We start from the raw sequence: 26,538 nt of genomic DNA, 5'->3' as shown, positions 1-26,538 counted from the left end.
CACTTTTTAGGGCGCAACAAATGACTAGATTCACCATAAACTAGAGACTACTGTCATCTAACGTCAATTTAGTATATTTTGAGGGATGTAATGACTTAAAAAACGATTTCAAAGTTCATAAAGTCTTTTTATTGCTCTATGATAGTCTGTGGTCACATGATCAAACAGGAAGTCGATATTTACCTGTCGGGTGCAGTCTGCATGAGGTGTTGACCTGCATCAAGGTGTGGAAGACCACCTCCCAGCCCATCAGCCCGCCCATCACCTTCATCAGCCATTGGCTGGCAGAGCTGTCAATCAACTTCAGGCCAGTGAAGATGGCTGCAACTGTGTAATCATGTGACCATGTAACAATGTAACAGTGTAACAATGTAACAGTGTGACCATGTAACAATTAAGTCATGTAACAGTGCAACAATGTAGCAATGTAACAGTGTAACAATGTAACAGTGTGACCATGTAACAATTAGGTAATGTAACAGTGCAACAATATAGCAATGTAACAGTGTAACAATGTAACAGTGTGACCATATAACAACGAAGTTTTGTAACAGTGTGACCATGTAACAATTAGGTAATGTAACAGTGCAACAATGTAGCAGTGTAACAGTGTAACAATGTAACAATGACGTTTTGTAACAGTGTTACCATGTAACTATTAAGTAATGTAACCGTGTGACCATGTAACAGTGGAACAGTGGAACAGTGCAACAATGTAACAGAGTAACAATATAACAGTGTGACCATGTAACAATGAAGTTTTGTAACAGTGTGACCATGTAACAATTAAGTAATGTAACAGGGCAACAATGTAGCCATGTAACAGTGTAACAATGTAACAGTGTGACCATGTAACAATGACGTTTTGTAACAGTGTTACCATGTAACTATTAAGTAATGTAACCGTGTGACCATGTAACAGTGGAACAGTGGAACAGTGCAACAATGTAGCAATGTAACAGAGTAACAATATAACAGTGTGACCATGTAACAATGAAGTTTTGTAACAGTGTGACCATGTAACAATTAAGTAATGTAACAGGGCAACAATGTAGCCATGTAACAGTGTAACAAGGTAACAGTGGAACAGTGCAACAATGTAGCAATGTAACAATGTAACAGTGGAACAATGTAACAGTGTGACCATGTAACAATGAAGTTTTGTAACAGTGTGACCATGTAGCAATTAAGTAATGTAACAGTGCAACAATGTAGCTATGTAACAGTGTAACAATGTAACAGTGGAACAGTGCAACAATGTAGCAATGTAGTAATGTAACAGTGGAACAGTGCAACAATGTAGCAATGTAACAGTGGAACAATGTAACAGTGGAACAGTGTAACAATGTAGCAATGTAGTAATGTAACAGTTGAACAGTGCAACAATGTAGCAATGTAACGGTGTAACAATGTAACAGTGGAACAATGTAGCAATGTAACAGTGGAACAATGTAACAGTGGAACACTGCAACAATGTAGTAATGTAACAGTGTATCAATGTAACAGTGTGACCATGTAACAATGTAGTAATGGAACAATGGAACAGTGCAACAATGTAGTAATGCAACAGTGTGACCATGTAACAATGTAATAATGTAACAGTGTAACAATGTAACAGTGTGACCATGTAACAATGTAATAATGTAACAGTGTAACAATGTAACAGTGTGACCATGTAACAATGTAGTAATGTAACAGTGTAACAGTGCAACAATGTAGTAATGCAACAGTGTGACCATGTAACAATGTAGTAATGTAACAGTGTGACCATGTAACAATGTAGTAATGTAACAATGGAACAGTGCAACAATGTAGTAATGCAACAGTGTGACCATGTAACAATGTAATAATGTAACAGTGTAACAATGTAACAGTGCAACAATGTAGTAATGCAACAGTGTGACCATGTAACAATGTAATAATGTAACAGTGTAACAATGTAACAGTGTGACCATGTAACAATGTAGTAATGTAACAGTGGAACAGTGCAACAATGTAGTAATGCAACAGTGTGACCATGTAATAGTATTACCATGTAACAATGTAGTAATGCAACAGTGTGACCATGTAATAATGTAGTAATGCAACAGTGCAACAATGTAGTAATGCAACAGTGTGACCATGTAATAATGTAGTAATGCAACAGTGTAACAATGTAGTAATGTAACAATGTAGTAATGTAACAGTGTGCCCATGTAATGTAGTCTTGTTGTGACAAGTATACACACTTTACCACATCTAAATTGTCTTTATGAACTCCATACTAATTTATGACAGATGCATTTATGGAATATCTATAACTTAATATATAGCTCTATACTGAATGTATGCTGACATATATACTGTGTTTAACTGCATTCATACATACAATACTGTATTTATGAAACATCTATACAGTATACAAATATACTTTTTAAATGTTCTTGTAATATGATGTACTTATGAAATGTATAAAAATATAGTGTATTCATGAATGTATGTGGACTGGGATGATGTGTAATTATTTCATGAAAACAGGAATATTATTTCCATCAGGTCAACATGAATAATAATAATAATAATAATAATAATAATAATAATAATAATAACAGACTGCATATAGACAACATTCAGGAAGATGAAAAATGACAACAAAACATCATCACTTACAATAAAATAATGAAATATAAATGTTGATCATACATTTTGACTTTGAAACAAAGATTCATTTGAATAATAATAATAATAATAATAATAATAATAGTATTGTTCAGGTGTCATATCTTGTTGACATAATTGAACATTCTTTACTGACATCAAAGTCAAATTGGCTGAAACAGGATTTTCTTACGACTTTGTATCATAGGTTACAAAGTGCGGAATCATGGATCATATCAATGAGTCATGAAATATTACATTACACCCCATAATACTAATAACAATATTACATTACACCCCATAATACTAATAACAATATTACATTACACCCCATAATACTAATAACAATATTACATTACACCCCATAATACTAATAACAATATTACATTACACCCCATAATACTAATAACAATATTACATTACACCCCATAATACTAATAACAATATTACATTACACCCCATAATACTAATATGGAATATGAATGTTGAACTTACCTGCCAGAACTTTAATGAGTGCTGCTGTCGAGGCATGAAAGCAGTTGAACACAACCCTCCTGTCATGATGATTACATCATTAGTATTATTGTACTTACTGTCATGATGATTACATCATTAGTATTATTGTACTTCCTGTCATGATGATTACATCATTAGTATTATTCTACTTCCTGTCATGATGATTACATCATTAGTATTATTCTACTTCCTGTCATGATGATTACATCATTAGTATTATTGTACTTCCTGTCATGATGATTACATCATTAGTATTATTCTACTTCCTGTCATGATGATTACGTCATTAGTATTCTACTTCCTGTCATGATGATTACATCATTAGTATTATTCTACTTCCTGTCATGATGATTACATCATTAGTATTATTCTACTTCTTGTCATGATGATTACATCATTAGTATTATTCTACTTCCTGTCATGATGATTACATCATTAGTATTATTCTACTTCCTGTCATGATGATTACATCATTAGTATTATTCTACTTCCTGTCATGATGATAACATCATTAGTATTATTCTACTTCCTGTCATGATGATTACATCATTAGTATTATTCTACCTCCTGTCATGATGATTACATCATTAGTATTATTCTACCTCCTGTCATGATGATTACATCATTAGTATTATTCTACTTCCTGTCATGATGATTACATCATTAGTATTATTCTACTTCCTGTCATGATGATTACATCATTAGTATTATTCTACTTCCTGTCATGATGATTACATCATTAGTATTATTGTACTTCCTGTCATGATGATTACATCATTAGTATTATTCTACTTCCTGTCATGATGATTACATCATTAGTATTATTCTACTTCCTGTCATGATGATTACATCATTAGTATTATTCTACTTCCTGTCATGATGATTACATCATTAGTATTATTCTACTTCCTGTCATGATGATTACATCATTAGTATTATTCTACTTCCTGTCATGATGATTACATCATTAGTATTCTACTTCCTGTCATGATGATTATATCATTATTATTCTACTTCCTGTCACACACCAACATGATGATTATTATGAAATATTATTATTCTACTTCCTGTCACACACCAACATGATGATTATTATGAAATATTATTATTCTACTTCCTGTCACACACCAACATGATGATTATATCATTAGTATTCTACTTCCTGTTGACAGCGATGATTATTATGAAATAATATATAATTATTCTACTTCCTGTTGACACCAGAGAGAGGAAGTGAGCTCACAGAGGATGTTGGACTTGGCAGCGCAGCAGAGCAGGTAAGACCTGGACTACACACAATGTGGTCACCATGCAGCCCAGAACTGGATGGACCCCCTGGACACATGCAACATATTATGGGATGTCAAGTGGTCATGATGGACCCCCTGGACACATGCAACATATTATGGGATGTCAAGTGGTCATGATGGACCCCCTGGACACATGCAACATATTATGGGATGTCAAGTGGTCATGATGGACCCCCTGGACACATGCAACATATTATGGGATGTCAAGTGGTCATGATGGACCCCCTGGACACATGCAACATATTATGGGATGTCAAGTGGTCATGATGGACCCCCTGGACACATGTAACATATTATGGGATGTCAAGTGGTCATGATGGACCCCCTGGACACATGCAACATATTATGGGATGTCAAGTGGTCATGATGGACCCCCTGGACACATGCAACATATTATGGGATGTCAAGTGGTCATGATGGACCCCCTGGACACATGCAACATATTATGGGATGTCAAGTGGTCATGATGGACCCCCTGGACACATGCAACATATTATGGGATGTCAAGTGGTCATGATGGACCCCCTGGACACATGCAACATATTATGGGATGTCAAGTGGTCATGATGGACCCCCTGGACACATGCAACATATTATGGGATGTCAAGTGGTCATGATGGACCCCCTGGACACATGCAACATATTATGGGATGTCAAGTGGTCATGATGGACCCCCTGGACACATGCAACATATTATGGGATGTCAAGTGGTCATGATGAACCCCCTGGACACATGCAACATATTATGGGATGTCAAGTGGTCATGATGGACCCCCTGGACACATGCAACATATTATGGGATGTCAAGTGGTCATGATGGACCCCCTGGACACATGCAACATATTATGGGATGTCAAGTGGTCATGATGGACCCCCTGGACACATGCAACATATTATGGGATGTCAAGTGGTCATGATGGACCCCCTGGACACATGCAACATATTATGGGATGTCAAGTGGTCATGATGGACCCCCTGGACACATGCAACATATTATGGGATGTCAAGTGGTCATGATGGACCCCCTGGACACATGCAACATATTATGGGATGTCAAGTGGTCATGATGGACCCCCTGGACACATGCAACATATTATGGGATGTCAAGTGGTCATGATGGACCCCCTGGACACATGCAACATTGGCCATCATAATCAATGATAAGTCTTATAGACGATCATAACCAATGATATATGTCTTATAGACGATCATAACCAATGATAAGTCTTATAGACGATCATAAGCAATGATATATGTCTTATAGACGATCATAAGCAATGATAAGTCTCATAGAAGTGTGACTCATCGAAGTCTCACATGTCATTTAGTCTTCATGAAATGTAAAAGGTGATAAAATGTGATCAACTGACCCCAGACCAGTTCTTGGCGTATGAGAAGGAGAGAATGAAGGCAGTTCCAGTCGCTGCGAGTGTGACACTCATCAGTGTAACATGCACCTGCAATCATCACACACACTTATGACATCACACATTCTATCATTATCATGCACTACATTATCATCACACACTGTATCATTATCATGCACTACATTATCATCACACATTGTATCTTTATCATGCACTACATTATCATCACCCACTATCATTAACATGCACTACATTATCATCACACACTATCATGATCATGCACTACATTATCATCACACACTGTGTCATTATCATCACACACTGTATCATTATCATGCACTACATTATCAACACAAACAGTGTCATTATCATGCACTACATTATCATCACACACTGTGTCATTATCATGCACTACATTATCATCACACACTATCATTAACATGCACTACATTATCATCACACACTATCATTATCATGCACTACATTATCATCACACACTGTATCATTATCATGCACTACATTATCATCACACACTGTATCATTATCATGCACTACATTATCATCACACACTATCATTATCATGCACTACATTATCATCACACACTGTATCATTATCATGCACTACATTATCATCACACACTGTATCATTAACATGCACTACATTATCATCACACACTATCATTATCATGCACTACATTATCATCACACACTGTGTCATTATCATCACACACTGTATCATTATCATGCACTACATTATCAACACAAACAGTGTCATTATCATGCACTACATTATCATCACACACTGTGTCATTATCATGCACTACATTATCATCACACACTATCATTAACATGCACTACATTATCATCACACACTATCATTAACATGCACTACATTATCATCACACACTATCATTAACATGCACTACATTATCATCACACACTATCATTATCATGCAATACATTATCATCACACACTGTATCATTATCATGCACTACATTATCATCACACATTATATTATTATCATACATTAATATATACTTTATATTATCATATCATCTTATAGTCTTGTAGTTGTGGTAGTGTATGGTAATGTATTGTAGTTGTGGTAGTTGTGGTAGTGTATTGTAGTTGCAGTACCATAACAATGAGACTGTACATATCAAGACTATTTCCCAGTGTGAGATGATAAATACAAATAAATGAGATACTGACCAGGAACCAAACATCTTTGCCAAACACTTTGTGTCCTCTGCTGACTCCTTTCAGGTACCTGGCTACCAGCATTCCTTGGGAGCCTGTGGTCATCCAGCCAACCAGCATCAGTGCTCCTGAAACATAACATGTCACGACCTTGAAAGATGCAGGTCACACACCTGACTACTAAATGTCATGACCTTGAAAGATGCAGGTCACACACACCTGAGTACTAAATGTCATGACCTTGAAAGATGCAGGTCACACACACCCGAGTACTAAATGTCATGACCTTGAAAGATGCAGATCACACACACCCGACTACTAAATGTCATGACCTTGAAAGATGCAGGTCACACACCCCTGACTACTAAATGTCATGACCTTGAAAGATGCAGGTCACACACACCTGACTACTAAATGTCATGACCTTGAAAGATGCAGGTCACACACACCTGACTACTAAATGTCACGACCTTGAAAGATGCAGGTCACACACACACACCTGAGTACTAAATGTCATGACCTTGAAAGATGCAGGTCACACACCCCTGAGTACTAAATGTCATGACCTTGAAAGATGCAGGTCACACACACCTGACTACTAAATGTCATGACCTTGAAAGATGCAGGTCACACACCCCTGACTACTAAATGTCATGACCTTGAAAGATGCAGGTCACACACCCCTGACTACTAAATGTCATGACCTTGAAAGATGCAGGTCACACACCCCTGACTACTAAATGTCATGACCTTGAAAGATGCAGGTCACACACCCCTGACTACTAAATGTTATGACCTTGAAAGATGCAGGTCACACACACCTGACTACTAAATGTCATGACCTTGAAAGATGCAGGTCACACACCCCTGACTACTAAATGTCATGACCTTGAAAGATGCAGGTCACACACACCTGAGTACTAAATGTCATGACCTTGAAAGATGCAGGTCACACACACCTGAGTACTAAATGTCATGACCTTGAAAGATGCAGGTCACACACAACTGACTACTAAATGTCATGACCTTGAAAGATGCAGGTCACACACACCTGACTACTAAATGTCATGACCTTGAAAGATGCAGGTCACACACACCTGACTACTAAATGTCATGACCTTGAAAGATGCAGGTCACACACACCTGAGTACTAAATGTCATGACCTTGAAAGATGCAGGTCACACACACCCGACTACTAAATTTCATGACCTTGAAAGATGCAGGTCACACACACCCCTGAGTACTAAATGTCATGACCTTGAAAGATGCAGGTCACACACACCTGAGTACTAAATGTCATGACCTTGAAAGATGCAGGTCACACACACCTGAGTACTAAATGTCATGACCTTGAAAGATGCAGTTCACACACACCTGAGTACTAAATGTCATGACCTTGAAAGATGCAGTTCACACACACCTGAGTACTAAATGTCATGACCTTGAAAGATGCAGTTCACACACACCTGACTACTAAATGTCATGACCTTGAAAGATGCAGGTCACACACACCTGAGTACTAAATGTCATGACCTTGAAAGATGCAGGTCACAGACACCTGGGTACTAAATGTCATGACCTTGAAAGATGCAGGTCACACACCCCTGAGTACTAAATGTCATGACCTTGAAAGATGCAGGTCACACACACCTGACTACTAAATGTCATGACCTTGAAAGATGCAGGTCACACACACCTGACTACTAAATGTCATGACCTTGAAAGATGCAGGTCACACACACCTGACTACTAAATGTCATGACATTGAAAGATGCAGGTCACACACCCCTGACTACTAAATGTCATGACCTTGAAAGATGCAGGTCACACACCCCTGACTACTAAATGTCATGACCTTGAAAGATGCAGGTCACACACACCTGACTACTAAATGTCATGACCTTGAAAGATGCAGGTCACACACACCCGACTACTAAATGTCATGACCTTGAAAGATGCAAGTCAAACATCCCTGACTACTAAATGTCATGACCTTAAAAGATGCAGGTCACACACCCCTGACTACTAAATGTCATGACCTTGAAAGATGCAGGTCACACACCCCTGACTACTAAATGTCATGACCTTGAAAGATGCAGGTCACACACCCCTGACTACTAAATGTCATGACCTTGAAAGATGCAGGTCACACACACCTGACTACTAAATGTCATGACCTTGAAAGATGCAGGTCACACACACCTGAGTACTAAATATCATGACCTTGAAAGATGCAGGTCACACACACCTGAGTACTAAATGTCATGACCTTGAAAGATGCAGGTCACACACACCTGACTACTAAATGTCATGACCTTGAAAGATGCAGGTCACACACACCCGACTACTAAATGTCATGACCTTGAAAGATGCAGGTCACACACACCTGACTACTAAATGTCATGATCTTGAAAGATGCAGGTCACACACACACACCTGACTACTAAATGTCATGACCTTGAAAGATGCAGGTAGCACACACCTGACTACTAAATGACATGACCTTGAAAGATGCAGGTCACACACACCTGAGTACTAAATGTCATGACCTTGAAAGATGCAGGTCACACACACCTGAGTACTAAATGTCATGACCTTGAAAGATGCAGGTCACACACACCTGAGTACTAAATGTCATGACCTTGAAAGATGCAGTTCACACACACCTGACTACTAAATGTCATGACCTTGAAAGATGCAGGTAGCACACACCTGAGTACTAAATGTCATGACCTTGAAAGATGCAGGTCACACACACCTGACTACTAAATGTCATGACCTTGAAAGATGCAGGTCACACACACCCGACTACTAAATGTCATGACCTTGAAAGATGCAAGTCAAACATCCCTGACTACTAAATGTCATGACCTTAAAAGATGCAGGTCACACACCCCTGACTACTAAATGTCATGACCTTGAAAGATGCAGGTCACACACCCCTGACTACTAAATGTCATGACCTTGAAAGATGCAGGTCACACACCCCTGACTACTAAATGTCATGACCTTGAAAGATGCAGGTCACACACACCTGACTACTAAATGTCATGACCTTGAAAGATGCAGGTCACACACACCTGAGTACTAAATATCATGACCTTGAAAGATGCAGGTCACACACACCTGAGTACTAAATGTCATGACCTTGAAAGATGCAGGTCACACACACCTGACTACTAAATGTCATGACCTTGAAAGATGCAGGTCACACACACCCGACTACTAAATGTCATGACCTTGAAAGATGCAGGTCACACACACCTGACTACTAAATGTCATGATCTTGAAAGATGCAGGTCACACACCCCTGACTACTAAATGTCATGACCTTGAAAGATGCAGGTCACACACCCCTGACTACTAAATGTCATGACCTTGAAAGATGCAGGTCACACACACCTGACTACTAAATGTCATGACCTTGAAAGATGCAGGTCACACACACCTGAGTACTAAATATCATGACCTTGAAAGATGCAGGTCACACACACCTGAGTACTAAATGTCATGACCTTGAAAGATGCAGGTCACACACACCTGACTACTAAATGTCATGATCTTGAAAGATGCAGGTCACACACCCCTGACTACTAAATGTCATGACCTTGAAAGATGCAGGTCACACACCCCTGACTACTAAATGTCATGACCTTGAAAGATGCAGGTCACACACACCTGACTACTAAATGTCATGACCTTGAAAGATGCAGGTCACACACACCTGAGTACTAAATATCATGACCTTGAAAGATGCAGGTCACACACACCTGAGTACTAAATGTCATGACCTTGAAAGATGCAGGTCACACACACCTGACTACTAAATGTCATGACCTTGAAAGATGCAGGTCACACACACCCGACTACTAAATGTCATGACCTTGAAAGATGCAGGTCACACACACCTGACTACTAAATGTCATGACCTTGAAAGATGCAGGTCACACACACACACCTGACTACTAAATGTCATGACCTTGAAAGATGCAGGTAGCACACACCTGACTACTAAATGACATGACCTTGAAAGATGCAGGTCACACACACCTGAGTACTAAATGTCATGACCTTGAAAGATGCAGGTCACACACACCTGAGTACTAAATGTCATGACCTTGAAAGATGCAGGTCACACACACCTGAGTACTAAATGTCATGACCTTGAAAGATGCAGTTCACACACACCTGAGTACTAAATGTCATGACCTTGAAAGATGCAGGTCACACACACCTGACTACTAAATGTCATGACCTTGAAAGATGCAGGTCACACACACCCGACTACTAAATGTCATGACCTTGAAAGATGCAGGTCACACACACCTGACTACTAAATGTCATGATCTTGAAAGATGCAGGTCACACACACACACCTGACTACTAAATGTCATGACCTTGAAAGATGCAGGTAGCACACACCTGACTACTAAATGACATGACCTTGAAAGATGCAGGTCACACACACCTGAGTACTAAATGTCATGACCTTGAAAGATGCAGGTCACACACACCTGAGTACTAAATGTCATGACCTTGAAAGATGCAGGTCACACACACCTGAGTACTAAATGTCATGACCTTGAAAGATGCAGTTCACACACACCTGACTACTAAATGTCATGACCTTGAAAGATGCAGGTAGCACACACCTGAGTACTAAATGTCATGACCTTGAAAGATGCAGGTCACACACACCTGACTACTAAATGTCATGACCTTGAAAGATGCAGGTCACACACACCCGACTACTAAATGTCATGACCTTGAAAGATGCAAGTCAAACATCCCTGACTACTAAATGTCATGACCTTAAAAGATGCAGGTCACACACCCCTGACTACTAAATGTCATGACCTTGAAAGATGCAGGTCACACACCCCTGACTACTAAATGTCATGACCTTGAAAGATGCAGGTCACACACCCCTGACTACTAAATGTCATGACCTTGAAAGATGCAGGTCACACACACCTGACTACTAAATGTCATGACCTTGAAAGATGCAGGTCACACACACCTGAGTACTAAATATCATGACCTTGAAAGATGCAGGTCACACACACCTGAGTACTAAATGTCATGACCTTGAAAGATGCAGGTCACACACACCTGACTACTAAATGTCATGACCTTGAAAGATGCAGGTCACACACACCCGACTACTAAATGTCATGACCTTGAAAGATGCAGGTCACACACACCTGACTACTAAATGTCATGATCTTGAAAGATGCAGGTCACACACCCCTGACTACTAAATGTCATGACCTTGAAAGATGCAGGTCACACACCCCTGACTACTAAATGTCATGACCTTGAAAGATGCAGGTCACACACACCTGACTACTAAATGTCATGACCTTGAAAGATGCAGGTCACACACACCTGAGTACTAAATATCATGACCTTGAAAGATGCAGGTCACACACACCTGAGTACTAAATGTCATGACCTTGAAAGATGCAGGTCACACACACCTGACTACTAAATGTCATGATCTTGAAAGATGCAGGTCACACACCCCTGACTACTAAATGTCATGACCTTGAAAGATGCAGGTCACACACCCCTGACTACTAAATGTCATGACCTTGAAAGATGCAGGTCACACACACCTGACTACTAAATGTCATGACCTTGAAAGATGCAGGTCACACACACCTGAGTACTAAATATCATGACCTTGAAAGATGCAGGTCACACACACCTGAGTACTAAATGTCATGACCTTGAAAGATGCAGGTCACACACACCTGACTACTAAATGTCATGACCTTGAAAGATGCAGGTCACACACACCCGACTACTAAATGTCATGACCTTGAAAGATGCAGGTCACACACACCTGACTACTAAATGTCATGACCTTGAAAGATGCAGGTCACACACACACACCTGACTACTAAATGTCATGACCTTGAAAGATGCAGGTAGCACACACCTGACTACTAAATGACATGACCTTGAAAGATGCAGGTCACACACACCTGAGTACTAAATGTCATGACCTTGAAAGATGCAGGTCACACACACCTGAGTACTAAATGTCATGACCTTGAAAGATGCAGGTCACACACACCTGAGTACTAAATGTCATGACCTTGAAAGATGCAGTTCACACACACCTGACTACTAAATGTCATGACCTTGAAAGATGCAGGTAGCACACACCTGAGTACTAAATGTCATGACCTTGAAAGATGCAGGTCACACACACCTGACTACTAAATGTCATGACCTTAAAAGATGCAGGTCACACACACCTGACTACTAAATGTCATGACCTTGAAAGATGAAGTTCACACACACCTGACTACTAAATGTCATGACCTTGAAAGATGCAGGTCACACACCCCTGAGTACTAAATGTCATGACCTTGAAAGATGCAGGTCACACACCCCTGACTACTAAATGTCATGACCTTGAAAGATACAGGTCACACACACCTGAGTACTAAATGTCATGACCTTGAAAGATGCAGGTCACACACACCTGAGTACTATATGTCATGACCTTGAAAGATGCAGGTCACACACACCTGACTACTAAATGTCATGACCTTGAAAGATGCAGGTCACACACCCCTGAGTACTAAATGTCATGACCTTGAAAGATGCAGGTCACACACCCCTGACTACTAAATGTCATGACCTTGAAAGATACAGGTCACACACACCTGAGTACTAAATGTCATGACCTTGAAAGATGCAGTTCACACACACCTGAGTACCAAATGTCATGACCTTGAAAGATACAGGTCACACTCCCCTGAGTACTAAATGTCATGACCTTGAAAGATGCAGGTCACACACACCTGAGTACTAAATGTCATGACCTTGAAAGATGCAGGTCACACACACCCGACTACTAAATGTCATGACCTTGAAAGATGCAGGTCACACACACCTGAGTACTAAATGTACTTCTACAATACATTCATCTCTCAGACAGGTGTGTCAGCTGATTGACAATCACGACAGGTGTGTGTGTGTGTGTGTGTGTGGGGGGGTAAACATTAGACTACCTAGCATGTAAAGACTAGACTAACGAGCAGGTAAAGACTAGACTAACGAGCAGGTAAAGACTAGACTAACGAGGAGGTAAAAACTAGACTAAGGAGCAGGTAAAGACTAGACTACCTAGCAGGTAAAGCAGGTCTCACCTAGCAGGTAAACATTAGACTACCTAGCATGTAAAGACTAGACTAACTAGCAGGTAAAGACTAGACTACCTATCAGGTAAAGACTAGACTAACTAGCAGGTAAAGACTAGACTACCTAGCAGGTAAAGCAGGTCTCGCCTAGCAGGTAAACATTAGACTACCTAGCAGGTAAAGACTAGACTACCTAGCAGGTAAAGCAGGTCTCGCCTAGCAGGTAAACATTAGACTACCTAGCAGGTAAAGACTAGACTAACTAGCAGGTAAAGCAGGTCTCACCTAGCAGGTAAACATTAGACTACCTAGCATGTAAAGACTAGACTAACTAGCAGGTAAAGACTAGACTACCTAGCAGGTAAAGACTAGACTAACTAGCAGGTAAAGACTAGACTACCTAGCAGGTAAAGCAGGTCTCACCTAGCAGGTAAACATTAGACTACCTAGCATGTAAAGACTAGACTAACTAGCAGGTAAAGACTAGACTAACGGGCAGGTAAAGACTAGACTACCTAGCAGGTAAAGCAGGTCTCACCTAGCAGGTAAACATTAGACTACCTAGCATGTAAAGACTAGACTAACGAGCAGGTAAAGACTAGACTAACGAGCAGGTAAAGACTAGACTAAGGAGCAGGTAAAGACTAGACTACCTAGCAGGTAAAGCAGGTCTCACCTAGCAGGTAAACATTAGACTACCTAGCAGGTAAATACTAGACTAACTAGCAGGTAAAGACTAGACTACCTAGCAGGTAAAGACTAGACTAACTAGCAGGTAAAGACTAGACTACCTAGCAGGTAAAGCAGGTCTCACCTAGCAGGTAAACATTAGACTACCTAGCAGGTAAAGACTAGATTAACTAGCAGGTAAAGAGTAGACTAACGAGCAGGTAAAGACTAGACTAACGAGCAGGTAAAGACTAGACTAACGAGCAGGTAAGGTAAAGCAGGTCTCACCGTGTGCTTTGATGACAGGAGAGATTCCAGATGTTGACACAAGCTGAGGAGTAAAAATGTTGACCTTGTGGGAGCTGATGAAAGTCTGAGTGTGAAGCTGGATGAGTCCTGCAACAAGGGAAATACTTCACTTAGGATCTGCAATATGAACACAAGTACACGCAAGTACAAGTAAACAAACAAGTACACGTACAAGTAAACAAACAAGTACACATACAAGTAAACAAACAAGTACATGTACAAGTAAACAAACAAGTACACGTACAAGTAAACAAACAAGTACACGTACAAGTAAACAAACAAGTATACATACAAGTAAACAAACAAGTACACGTACAAGTAAACAAACAAGTACACGTACAAGTAAACAAACAAGTACACATACAAGTACATGTACAAGTAAACAAACAAGTACACGTACAAGTAAACAAACAAGTACACGTACAAGTAAACAAACAAGTACATGTACAAGTAAACAAACAAGTACATGTACAAGTCATAGTTACTGTTGTCATAGTTACCATTGTATCGCTACCATAGTTACCATTGTTGATCGGTCATAGTTACTGTTGTCATAGTTACTGTTGTTGACAGGTCATGGTTACTGTTGTCATAGTTACTGTTGTTCACAGGTCATGGTTACTGTTGTCATAGTTACTGTTGTCATAGTTACCATTGTATAGCTACCATAGTTACCATTGTTGATCGGTCATAGTTACTGTTGTCATAGTTACTGTTGTTGACAGGTCATGGTTACTGTTGTCATAGTTACTGATGTTGACAGGTCATGGTTACTGTTGTCATAGTTACTGTTGTCATAGTTACCATTGTATAGCTACCATAGTTACCATTGTTGATCGGTCACAGTTACTGTTGTCATAGTTACTGTTGTTGACAGGTCATGGTTACTGTTGTCATAGCTACTGTTGTTGACAGGTCATGGTTACTGTTGTCATAGTTACTGTTGTCATAGTTACCATTGTATAGCTACCATAGTTACCATTGTTGATCGGTCATAGTTACTGTTGTCATAGTTACTGTTGTTGACAGGTCATGGTTACTGTTGTCATAGTTACTGTTGTTGACAGGTCATGGTTACTGTTGTCATAGTTACTGTTGTCATAGTTACCATTGTATAGCTACCATAGTTGCCATTGTTGATCGGTCATAGTTACTGTTGTCATAGTGACTGTTGTTGACAGGTCATGGTTACTGTTGTCATAGTTACTGTTGTTGACAGGTCATGGTTACTGTTGTCATAGTTACCATTGTATAGCTACCATAGTTACCATTGTTGATCGGTCATAGTTACTGTTGTCATAGTTACTGTTGTTGACAGGTCATAGTTACTGTTGTCATAGTTACTGTTGTCATAGTTACCATTGTATAGCTACCATAGTTACCATTGTTGATCGGTCATAGTTACTGTTGTCATAGTTACTGTTGTTGACAGGTCATGGTTACTGTTGTCATAGTTACTGTTGTCATAGTTACTGTTGTCATAGTTACCATTGTATAGCTACCATAGTTACCATTGTTGATCGGTCATAGTTACTGTTGTCATAGTTACTGTTGTTGACAGGTCATAGTTACTGTTGTCATAGTTACCATTGTTGACAGGTCCGGATGCCAACATGAGATAGAAGCTAGAGATGGTGTTAGAGGTGGAGTCATCATGGATGGTGTTAGAGGTGGTGTCATCATGGATGGTGTTAGAGGTGGTGTCATCATGGATGGTGTTAGAGGTGGTGTCATCATGGATGGTGTTAGAGGTGGTGTCATCATGGATGGTGTTAGAGGTGGAGTCATCATGGATGGTGTTAGAGGTGGTGTCATCATGGATGGTGTTAGAGGTGGTGTCATCATGGATGGTGTTAGAGGTGGTGTCATCATGGATGGTGTTAGAGGTGGTGTCATCATGGATGGTGTTAGAGGTGGTGTCATCATGGATGGTGTTAGAGGTGGAGTCATCATGGATGGTGTTAGAGGTGGTGTCATCATGGATGGTGTTAGAGGTGGTGTCATCATGGATGGTGTTAGAGGTGGTGTCATCATGGATGGTGTTAGAGGTGGTGTCATCATGGATGGTGTTAGAGGTGGTGTCATCATGGATGGTGTTAGAGGTGGAGTCATCATGGATGGTGTTAGAGGTGGTGTCATCATGGATGGTGTTAGAGGTGGTGTCATCATGGATGGTGTTGAAGGAAGTGAAAGAACATGTGATGGATCCTTCCTGCATCAACAATCTGTGCTGGGAAACATTCCCCTGAAGGAAACAGCATATTACTTTCCTTTATTTTTTTATTCATTCTTTATTTTCAATATCAATTCATTACTTTTCCATTTGATTATTTTTCTTTCTTTTTTCTTAATTTCATTTTTTTTCATCTACACTGTATCTTTTTCCTTTGTTTTATTGTTCGTTAATTCTTTCATTTATTTCTTTTCCTTCTTGTGACCATGAGAGTTCCCTGGCTGACTGGTTACAAATGCAGAAAGAAATGAGAGCGCAGTGTCTCTCATCAAATGTCTCACGAGGGTCCAGAAGGGACTAGAAGGTACCTTCTTACCAAAGGAAGAAGTTGAGGACGTTGTCGTCCGCTAGAAAAGTAACGTTGTAATGTCAGCAGGCCATCACTTGCTTTGCCACACACGTAAATGTCATCTCCACCCTGGAGACACAAGAAACTAAATGTAATGTCAACTCTCACCAAGGGCCTCTGACCCTTGACCTTACCATAGTCTGATCGTGTGAGAAGCCAAAGGAGATGTAACCATCTGACCTGCCCGTCACCTCAAAGCGGACGGCCCGGTCGGTGGGGGTCACCTTGATGGCGGACAGGAAGTAGCAGTCGGCGCTGACTTCAGGCTGACAGTTGGGAGGGTGCTGGAAACACACTTTGGTGACGCCACACCCTTCACTGGAGATACTCTGCAGCCACAGAAACACTACATTTCATTCCTGGAGACGTGGGCCTTAAATGTGAGATTATAAATAAAATAGTAAAAAAAAAAAAAAAAGTAGTAAAATAGTAATAAAAAAAATAAAATAAAAAAAAGTAGTAAAATAGTAATAAAAAAATTTTTTTAAAAAAGGAAGAAAAATATATAAATAAATTAAAAATTAAAAATAAAAAAAATTAAAAAAAAATTGATAAATAAATAAATAAAATAGTAGCTGGCTGTCAGGACTGAGCTGAAAATGGTCAAAGTGGAAAGTTTGGAATGGGATGAAAAATGTGGGAGGAGACGGTGGACAAAAAATAGCAATAATAATAACTAGAACACAGTACAGTAACAATAATAACTAGAACACAATACAGTAATAATAATAACTAGAACACAATACAGTAATAATAATAACTAGAACACAATACAGTAATAATAATAACTAGAACACAGTACAGTAATAATAATACCTAGAACACAATACAGTAATAATAATAACTAGAACACAATAAAGTAGTAATAACTAGAACACAATACAGTAATAATAATAATAACTAGAACACAATACAGTAATAATAATAACTAGAACACAGTACAGTAATAATAATAACTAGAACACAGTACAGTAATAATAATAACCAGAGGTGGGTAGAGTAGCCAGAAATTGTACTCAAGTAAGAGTACTGTTACTTTAGAGATTTATTACTCAAGTAAAAGTAAGGAGTAGTCACCCAAATATTTACTTGAGTAAAAGTAAAAAGTATGTTGTGAAAAAACTACTCAAGTACTGAGTAACTGATGAGTAACATACACACACATATCATATATATATATATATATATATATATATATATATATATATATATATATATATATATATATATATATATATATATATATATATATATATATATATGTATATATGTCTTAATAAGGTTATCCAAAAAATAGTGCTCGATACCGTAGTAGAGCGCAATATATGTATGTGTGGGAAAAAATCACAAGACTATTTCATCTCTACAGGCCTGTTTCATGAGGGGGGGGTACCCTCAATCGTCAGGAGATTTTAATGGAAGCATTCACATACCATGGTTTATATAGGGCACAGAGTGGGTGGGTACAGGCTGGCCTAGGGGCGTGGTGATTGGCTCATGTGTTCCTCACTCTGATTGACAAACACTTTCCCAAAGACAACACCCTAAGAAAAGTATTCAACAAGAACAACATTAAATTGAGCTACAGCTGCATGAACAATATACGACAAATCATCTCAAACCACAACAAAACAATTGCAAATGAGCCGTCGGCCCCCAGACAGAGCGACTCCAAAGGCTGTAACTGTCGAAAGAAACCTGATTGCCCTCTCAACGGGGGGTGCTTACAAACATCAGTTGTCTACCAATCTAAGGTAACACGCAAGGACATTAACACATCCGACACATATGTAGGATTAACCGAGGGAGAATTCAAAACCAGATGGAACAATCACAAGGCTTCTTTCAGGAACAAAAACCTGCGAAATACCACAGAACTCAGCAAACACATTTGGGACCTCAAAGACAATAATGTTGAATATTCAATAACATGGCAAATTCTTGCATCCAGCACACCTTACAATAGTGGTAATAAAAGATGCAACCTATGCTTGAAAGAGAAACTGTTTATTATTTACCGTCCAGACCTGTCATCCCTCAACAAGCGCAGCGAAATTGTAACAGCATGCCGCCACAGACGGAAACACCTCCTAGGTAACACATGAGCCAATCACCACGCCCCTACACCAGCCTGTACCCACCCACTCTGTGCCCTATATAAACCATGGTATGCGAATGCTCCCATTAAAATCTCCTGATGATTGAGGGTACCCCCCCTCATGAAACAGGCCTGTAGAGATGAAATAGTCTTGTGATTTTTTTTCCCACACATACATATATATATATATATATATATATATATATATATATATATATATATATATATATATATATATATATATATATGTGTGTGTGTGTGTATGTTACTCATCAGTTACTCAGTACTTGAGTAGTTTTTTCACAACATACTTTTTACTTTTACTCAAGTAAATATTTGGGTGACTACTCCTTACTTTTACTTGAGTAATAAATCTCTAAAGTAACAGTACTCTTACTTGAGTACAATTTCTGGCTACTCTACCCACCTCTGTATATATATATATATATATATATATATATATACACACACACACATATATATATATATATATATATATATATATATATATATATATATATATATATATATATATACATATATATATACATACATTGATATATACAGTATATAATTTATATTTTTTTTTTTTGCCGTTTTTGTTTACATGTTAAAGGTGTTTTAATGAATATACATGCATGTTTAACATATAGATTCCTTTCTTTCATGTTGACAAGAATATAAGTTGGTGTATTACCTGATTCTGATGACTTGCATTGATTGTAATCAGACAGTAGTGATGATAACGTCCACGTTTTCAAATGGAGGAGAAGAAAAGTTCCTCCTTTCTGTCTAATACCACATGAAAGTGGTTGGTTTTTGGCATCTTATTTGTCCAGCTTCCATATTCGTTTTTATACACTTTACAAGAAATACATTGGCGGCAAACTCCGTAGCGTGCTAGCTTGTTTGCGCTGGCTTTCGGAGACTCTTATTTTGAAAGCGCAGGCGCGATGGAGCGGCACTTTTATTGTGAAGACAGGAACTGTGCAGTCAGTCTTTAGGCTTGTGACGGGATGTACAGTTGAAATAAAAAATTGTTTTTTTTCTTTCACACTTTTGATTGATTGGTTGAAACTTGTATTAGTAGATTGCACAGTACAGTACATATTCCGTACAATTGACCACTAAATGGTAACACCCCAATAAGTTTTTCCACTTGTTTAAGTCAGGTCATGTGACCACCTGGCTCTGTTTGATTGGTCCAACGTCACCAGTGACTGCATCTGATTGGTAGAACGGAGTGAAACGTCACCAGTGACTGTATTTGTTGAAACGCAGGCACTATGAAGGTCTGTCTGACAGACCAAAACAAACAAAGCGTGCATTAACAGATCGATAAAAATTAGTAGCGAGTAGCGAGCTGAATGTAGATAAAAGTAGCGGAGTAAAAGTAGCGTTTCTTCTCTATAAATATACTCAAGTAAAAGTAAAAGTATGTTGCATTAAAACTACTCTTAGAAGTACAATTTATCCCAAAAGTTACTCAAGTAGATGTAACGGAGTAAATGTAGCGCGTTACTACCCACCTCTGCTAATAACTAGAATACAATACAGTAATTATAACTAGAACACAATACAGTAATAATAATAACTAGAACACAGTACAGTAATAATAATAACTAGAACACAATACAGTAATAATAATAACTAAAACACAATACAGTAATAATAATAATAATAATAACTAGAACACAATAGAGTAATAATAATAATAACTAGAACACAGTACAGTAATAATAATAACTAGAACATGTCGATGGGCCTGCTATCTGTGCCCTGGCCCTATGGTCGTACTTCTTAGATGGTGCCGAGTGTCGGAATCTGTGAGTTTTAGGTGTAACTGTACAAAATGAGCTCCAGAGCTAGCCTAAAACATTAGCATGCACACATTACAATGCTAACATTTAGCATGTGTGCTAAATGTTATTATGATAACAGTTAGCATGTTTCATATAGCAAGTTATATGACTCTAAGGTGTACGGCTGCGGAAACAGAGGAAAAAGTGTACAATTAGCTTAAAAAGTTAGCACTTTAATGTTAGCAGTCCTATTCTTAACCAAAACTCTTTAGACTGATTATACACAAGCATAGTCCTAACCCTAACCAAAACTGTTTAGACTGATTATACACAAGCATAGTCCTAACCCTCACTAAAACTGTTTAGACTGATTATACACAAGCATAGTCCTAACCCTCACTAAAACTGTTTAGACTGATTATACACAAGCATAGTCCTAACCCTCACTAAAACTGTTTAGACTGATTATACACAAGCATAGTCCTAAAACTAACCAAAACGGTTTAGACTGATTATACACAAGCATAGTCCTAACCCTAACCAAAACTGTTTAGACTGATTATACACAAGCATAGTCCTAAAACTAACCAAAACTGTTTAGACTGATTATACACAAGCATAGTCCTAACCCTCACTAAAACTGTTTAGACTGATTATACACAAGCATAGTCCTAAAACTAACCAAAACGGTTTAGACTGATTATACACAAGCATAGTCCTAACCCTCACTAAAACTGTTTAGACTGATTATACACAAGCATAGTCCTAAAACTAACCAAAACTGTTTAGACTGATTATACACAAGCATAGTCCTAACCCTCAATAAAACTCTTTAGATTGATTATACACAAGCATAGTCCTAAAACTAACCAAAACTGTTTAGACTGATTATACACAAGCATAGTCCTAACCCTCACTAAAACTGTTTAGACTGATTATACACAAGCATAGTCCTAACCCTCACTAAAACTGTTTAGACTGATTATACACAAGCATAGTCCTAAAACTAACCAAAACTGTTTAGACTGATTATACACAAGCATAGTCCTAACCCTCACTAAAACTGTTTAGACTGATTATACACAAGCATAGTCCTAACCCTCACCAAAACGGTTTAGAGTGATTATACACAAGCATAGTCCTAACCCTAACCAAAACTGTTTAGACTGATTATACACAAGCATAGTCCTAACCCTCACTAAAACTGTTTAGACTGATTATACACAAGCATAGTCCTAACCCTCACTAAAACTGTTTCGACTGATTATACACAAGCATAGTCCGAACCTGATTGTTGACTTCAGACCACAAAGACTTACACTTGGAAACGGCTGAAACGTAGGCTACATGTTCAGTGGTCAACCTGATTGTTGACTTGAGACCACAAAGACTTACACTTGTCGTCGCAGACTGCAACAATGGAGTTAGATTTGTTCCTGCTGCCATGCTGGACTCTTCACTCAAAGTCAGCGTTGGACTTGTGATGTCAACCCAGAAGGTTTGGTAATCCTGGACAAAGGAAGCACTGCAGAAGAACCTAATTAGTGGCCAGGAGTAAAGTGCCAACAGAAATACTTGACTTACTGGAACTGAATTTGTTTTTCCTTTCCTGAAGGTTCCTGTGTCCAAATCACCTTGATGGACGTTTTTGGAGATTTGGAGGTGTGGGATACGGCAGAGTTCTGAAAAGCCACCACAAATATGAGTGGAACTGCAATAGGCTACTTCTCATTGGAAAGGTGATATCATTTACTTGTATCAGTTTTTAAAGCTTATGAACTTGTAAGATGTTTATGTGCTTTGTTTGACTTCTTTTTTCTGGGCTCTAACTCCTCCCACCTCTGCCACCTCACCCACTCCACATTCTTCTAAAGTTCCTGCACTTCCTGTTTTTCCTGCCGACAATGGCTTCCTAAAGCCCATCCATCCTTGGCCTTTGCTCCTCCCTCCAGCTCGAGATAGCTTCTGGAATCTGCTTCTTGAGGGCTGGGGTGCTAAGACTGGCAGTTGTGTAACTGCGGATGTGACCTCCTCCACTCGCCTCTTCACCAGCGGGGGCACCGTCAGCTTTACTGGTGAGGCCGTTGCCGGCAGCAGTTCCACCCGTGATGGCCGCAACCGGCGATGCCACCGCCACGTCAACATTTAGTCTCGTCTCCAGTGGGTCCCACGTCACCTTCACCTCCAGTGGGTCCTATGCCACCTTCGCCTCCAGTGAGTCCCACGCCACCTTCGCCTCCAGTGGGTCCGACGCCACCTTCGCCTCCAGTGGGTCCGACGCCACCTTCGCCTCCAGTGGGTCCGACGCCACCTTTGCCTCCAGTGGGTCCTATGCCACCTTCGCCTCCAGTGGGTCCGATGCCACCTTCGCCTCCAGTGGGTCCGACGCCACCTTCGCCTCCAGTGTGTCCGACGCCACCTGCGCCCCCAGTGTGTCCGACGCCACCTTCGCCTCCAGTGAGTCCCATGCCACCTTCGCCTTCAGTGTGTCCGACGCCACCTGCTCCCCCAGTGTGTACGACGCCACCTTCGCCTCCAGTGGGTCCGACGCCACCTTCGCCTCCAGTGGGTCCGACGCCACCTTCGCCTCGAGTGGGTCCGACGCCACCTTCGCCTCCAGTGGGTCCGACGCCACCTTCGCCTCCAGTGTGTCTGGCGCAACCTTCGCCTCCAGTGGGTCCAACGCCACCTTCGCCTCCAGTGTGTCTGGCGCAACCTTCGCCTCCAGTGGGTCCAACGCCACCTTCGCCTCCAGTGAGTCCGATGCCACCTTCGCCTCCAGTGGGTTCGACGCCACCTTCGCCTCCAGTGAGTCCGACGCCACCTTCGCCTCCAGTGGGTCCGACGCCACCTTCGCCTCGAGTGGGTCCGATGCCACCTGCGCCTCCAGTGGGTTCGACGCCACCTTCGCCTCCAGTGGGTCCGACGCCACCTTCGCCTCGAGTGTGTCTGGTGCAACCTTCGCCTCCAGTGGGTCCGTTGCCACCTTCGCCTCCAAGTGTGTCCGACGCCACCTTCGCCTCCAGTGGGTCCGACGCCACCTTCGCCTCCAGTGAGTCCCACGCCACCTTCGCCTCCAGTGGGTCCGACGCCACCTTCGCCTCCAGTGAGTCCGACGCCACCTTCGCCTCCAGTGGGTCCGACGCCACCTTCGCCTCCAGTGTGTCCGACGCCACCTTCGCCTCCAGTGAGTCCCACGCCACCTTCGCCTCCAGTGGGTCCGACGCCACCTTCGCCTCCAGTGTGTTCGACGCCACCTTCGCCTCCAGTGGGTCCGACGCCACCTTCGCCTCCAGTGGGTCCGACGCCACCTTCGCCTCCAGTGGGTCCGACGCCACCTTCGCCTCCAGTGTGTCCGACGCCACCTTCGCCTCCAGTGGGTCCGACGCCACCTTCGCCTCCAGTGGGTCCGACGCCACCTTCGCCTCCAGTGGGTCCGACGCCACCTTCGCCTCCAGTCGGTCTGACGCCACCTTCGCCTCCAGTGGGTCCGACGCCACCTTCGCTTCCAGTGTGTCCGGCGCAACCTTCACCTCCAGTGGGTCCAACGCCACCTTCGCCACCAGTGTGTCCGACGCCACCTGCCCCTCCAGTGGCTCTTATTGAGTCTGTTTAGCTGATTGGAGAGCTAGCCGGGAGTGGACCACTCCCATTATTGAGTCTGTTTAGCTGTGTGGAGAACTAGTCAGGAGTGGACCACTCCTCTTATTGAGTCTGTTTAACTGATTGGAGAGCTAGCCGGGAGTGGACCATTCCTCTTATTGAGTCTGTTTAGCTGATTGGAGAACTAGTCAGGAGTGGACCACTCTTCTTATTGAGTCTGTTTAACTGATTGGAGAGCTAGCCGGGAGTGGACCATTCCTCTTATTGAGTCTGTTTAGCTGATTGGAGAACTAGTCAGGAGTGGACCACTCCTCTTATTGAGTCTGTTTAACTGATTGAAGAGCTAGCCGGGAGTGGACCATTCCTCTTATTGAGTCTGTTTAACTGATTGGAGAGCTAACTTCTGCAGCTAGTGGGTCCATGACCATGACTTCTGTTTTGTTTGATCTGCCGTTTTACTGCTGTGTTACAGACACCGTTTGGAAACAATTAAGGTATGTAAATAAACATTTACAGAATCTTTCTGTGTAAAGAACTCATTTCACAACGTATATATCTGCCACTTATAGTTTGGAGCGCTCTATAGTCCAGTTTGTGTACAGTCGGTCGGATGTCTCACAAACTCACAGGTTTCTGACTGCAGTTGAGAAGCCGGGCCTGGTCTGTCAGGAGACTGAAAGAACCGACCGGAGACGACTGTCCCAACGCTCGTGCTTGTAACAGGAAGCCAAGGAAAGGTTTGGAATCTGGAGCCGTAAGCTGAACTAAAGAAAGAACAGAAACAAAGACAAAGTCCTGAGTATTAGTACAATAATGACTGAGGGACATGTCCAAGGGTGAAGAAAATAAGACCGACAAAGGTTTAAACCATGAGACATAGAACACTTCCTTACCTGTGACCTCCTCTCTGAAAGGATCCGCGGTGACTATGAAGGGTGCCGCATCCCTTTGTGGGTTCAAGCCCGAGTGTCGGGGGTGCAGGTCCTCACAGCTGTCCGCCACCTGACCAGAACTGTAGGTCCAGACCACGGGAGCGAGACACCCGAGCAGGAGCAGGAGCAGGAGCAGGACACAGCCCATTGTCAAGTGAAGGTCCTTCAAACAAAGCTTGCGGGGAAAAGGAGCTCAGGTGTGTTTGGGAACAATGGAGGAAAGGTGTGAGAGAGTGAGTGTTCACCTGGTGACAGGAAGCAACATTAATACACACTCAGAGGTGAGTACTGTGAGTACTGTGAGTATTATGAGTACTGTGAGTACTGTGAGTACTGCGAGTATTGTGAGTACTG

General features: G+C 40.9%; 1 protein-coding gene across 5 annotated transcripts; it reads right to left on the bottom strand.

Annotated features, from left to right (window-relative positions):
- Nucleotides 1-79: 79 nt before the first annotated feature.
- On the bottom strand, nucleotides 80-26,538 carry LOC133609906 (putative ferric-chelate reductase 1). Of its 5 annotated transcripts, none has more exons than XM_061965958.1 (13): nucleotides 26,146-26,538; nucleotides 25,880-26,016; nucleotides 23,234-23,331; nucleotides 23,045-23,174; nucleotides 17,884-18,078; nucleotides 17,717-17,818; nucleotides 16,755-17,412; nucleotides 15,120-15,254; nucleotides 7,044-7,159; nucleotides 5,834-5,920; nucleotides 4,397-4,488; nucleotides 3,133-3,191; nucleotides 80-327 (listed from the first exon to the last, which is right to left on the bottom strand). In XM_061965958.1, the coding sequence occupies exons 1-13, from the start codon at nucleotides 26,330-26,332 to the stop codon at nucleotides 161-163; spliced, it is 2,163 nt and encodes a 720-aa protein (XP_061821942.1). In that variant the 5' UTR covers nucleotides 26,333-26,538; the 3' UTR covers nucleotides 80-160. The 5 variants fall into 5 exon arrangements, with proteins under 5 accessions (XP_061821942.1, XP_061821943.1, XP_061821945.1 ...); XM_061965959.1 differs by having other exon boundaries at nucleotides 15,147-15,254; XM_061965961.1 differs by lacking the exon at nucleotides 4,397-4,488 and having other exon boundaries at nucleotides 186-327.

Source organism: Nerophis lumbriciformis, linkage group LG07, assembly GCF_033978685.3.
Source record: "Nerophis lumbriciformis linkage group LG07, RoL_Nlum_v2.1, whole genome shotgun sequence".
NCBI lineage: Eukaryota > Metazoa > Chordata > Actinopteri > Syngnathiformes > Syngnathidae > Nerophis > Nerophis lumbriciformis.
The sequence above is the reverse complement of the archived record's forward strand: the minus strand, read 5'-3'. Positions and strand labels throughout refer to the sequence as shown.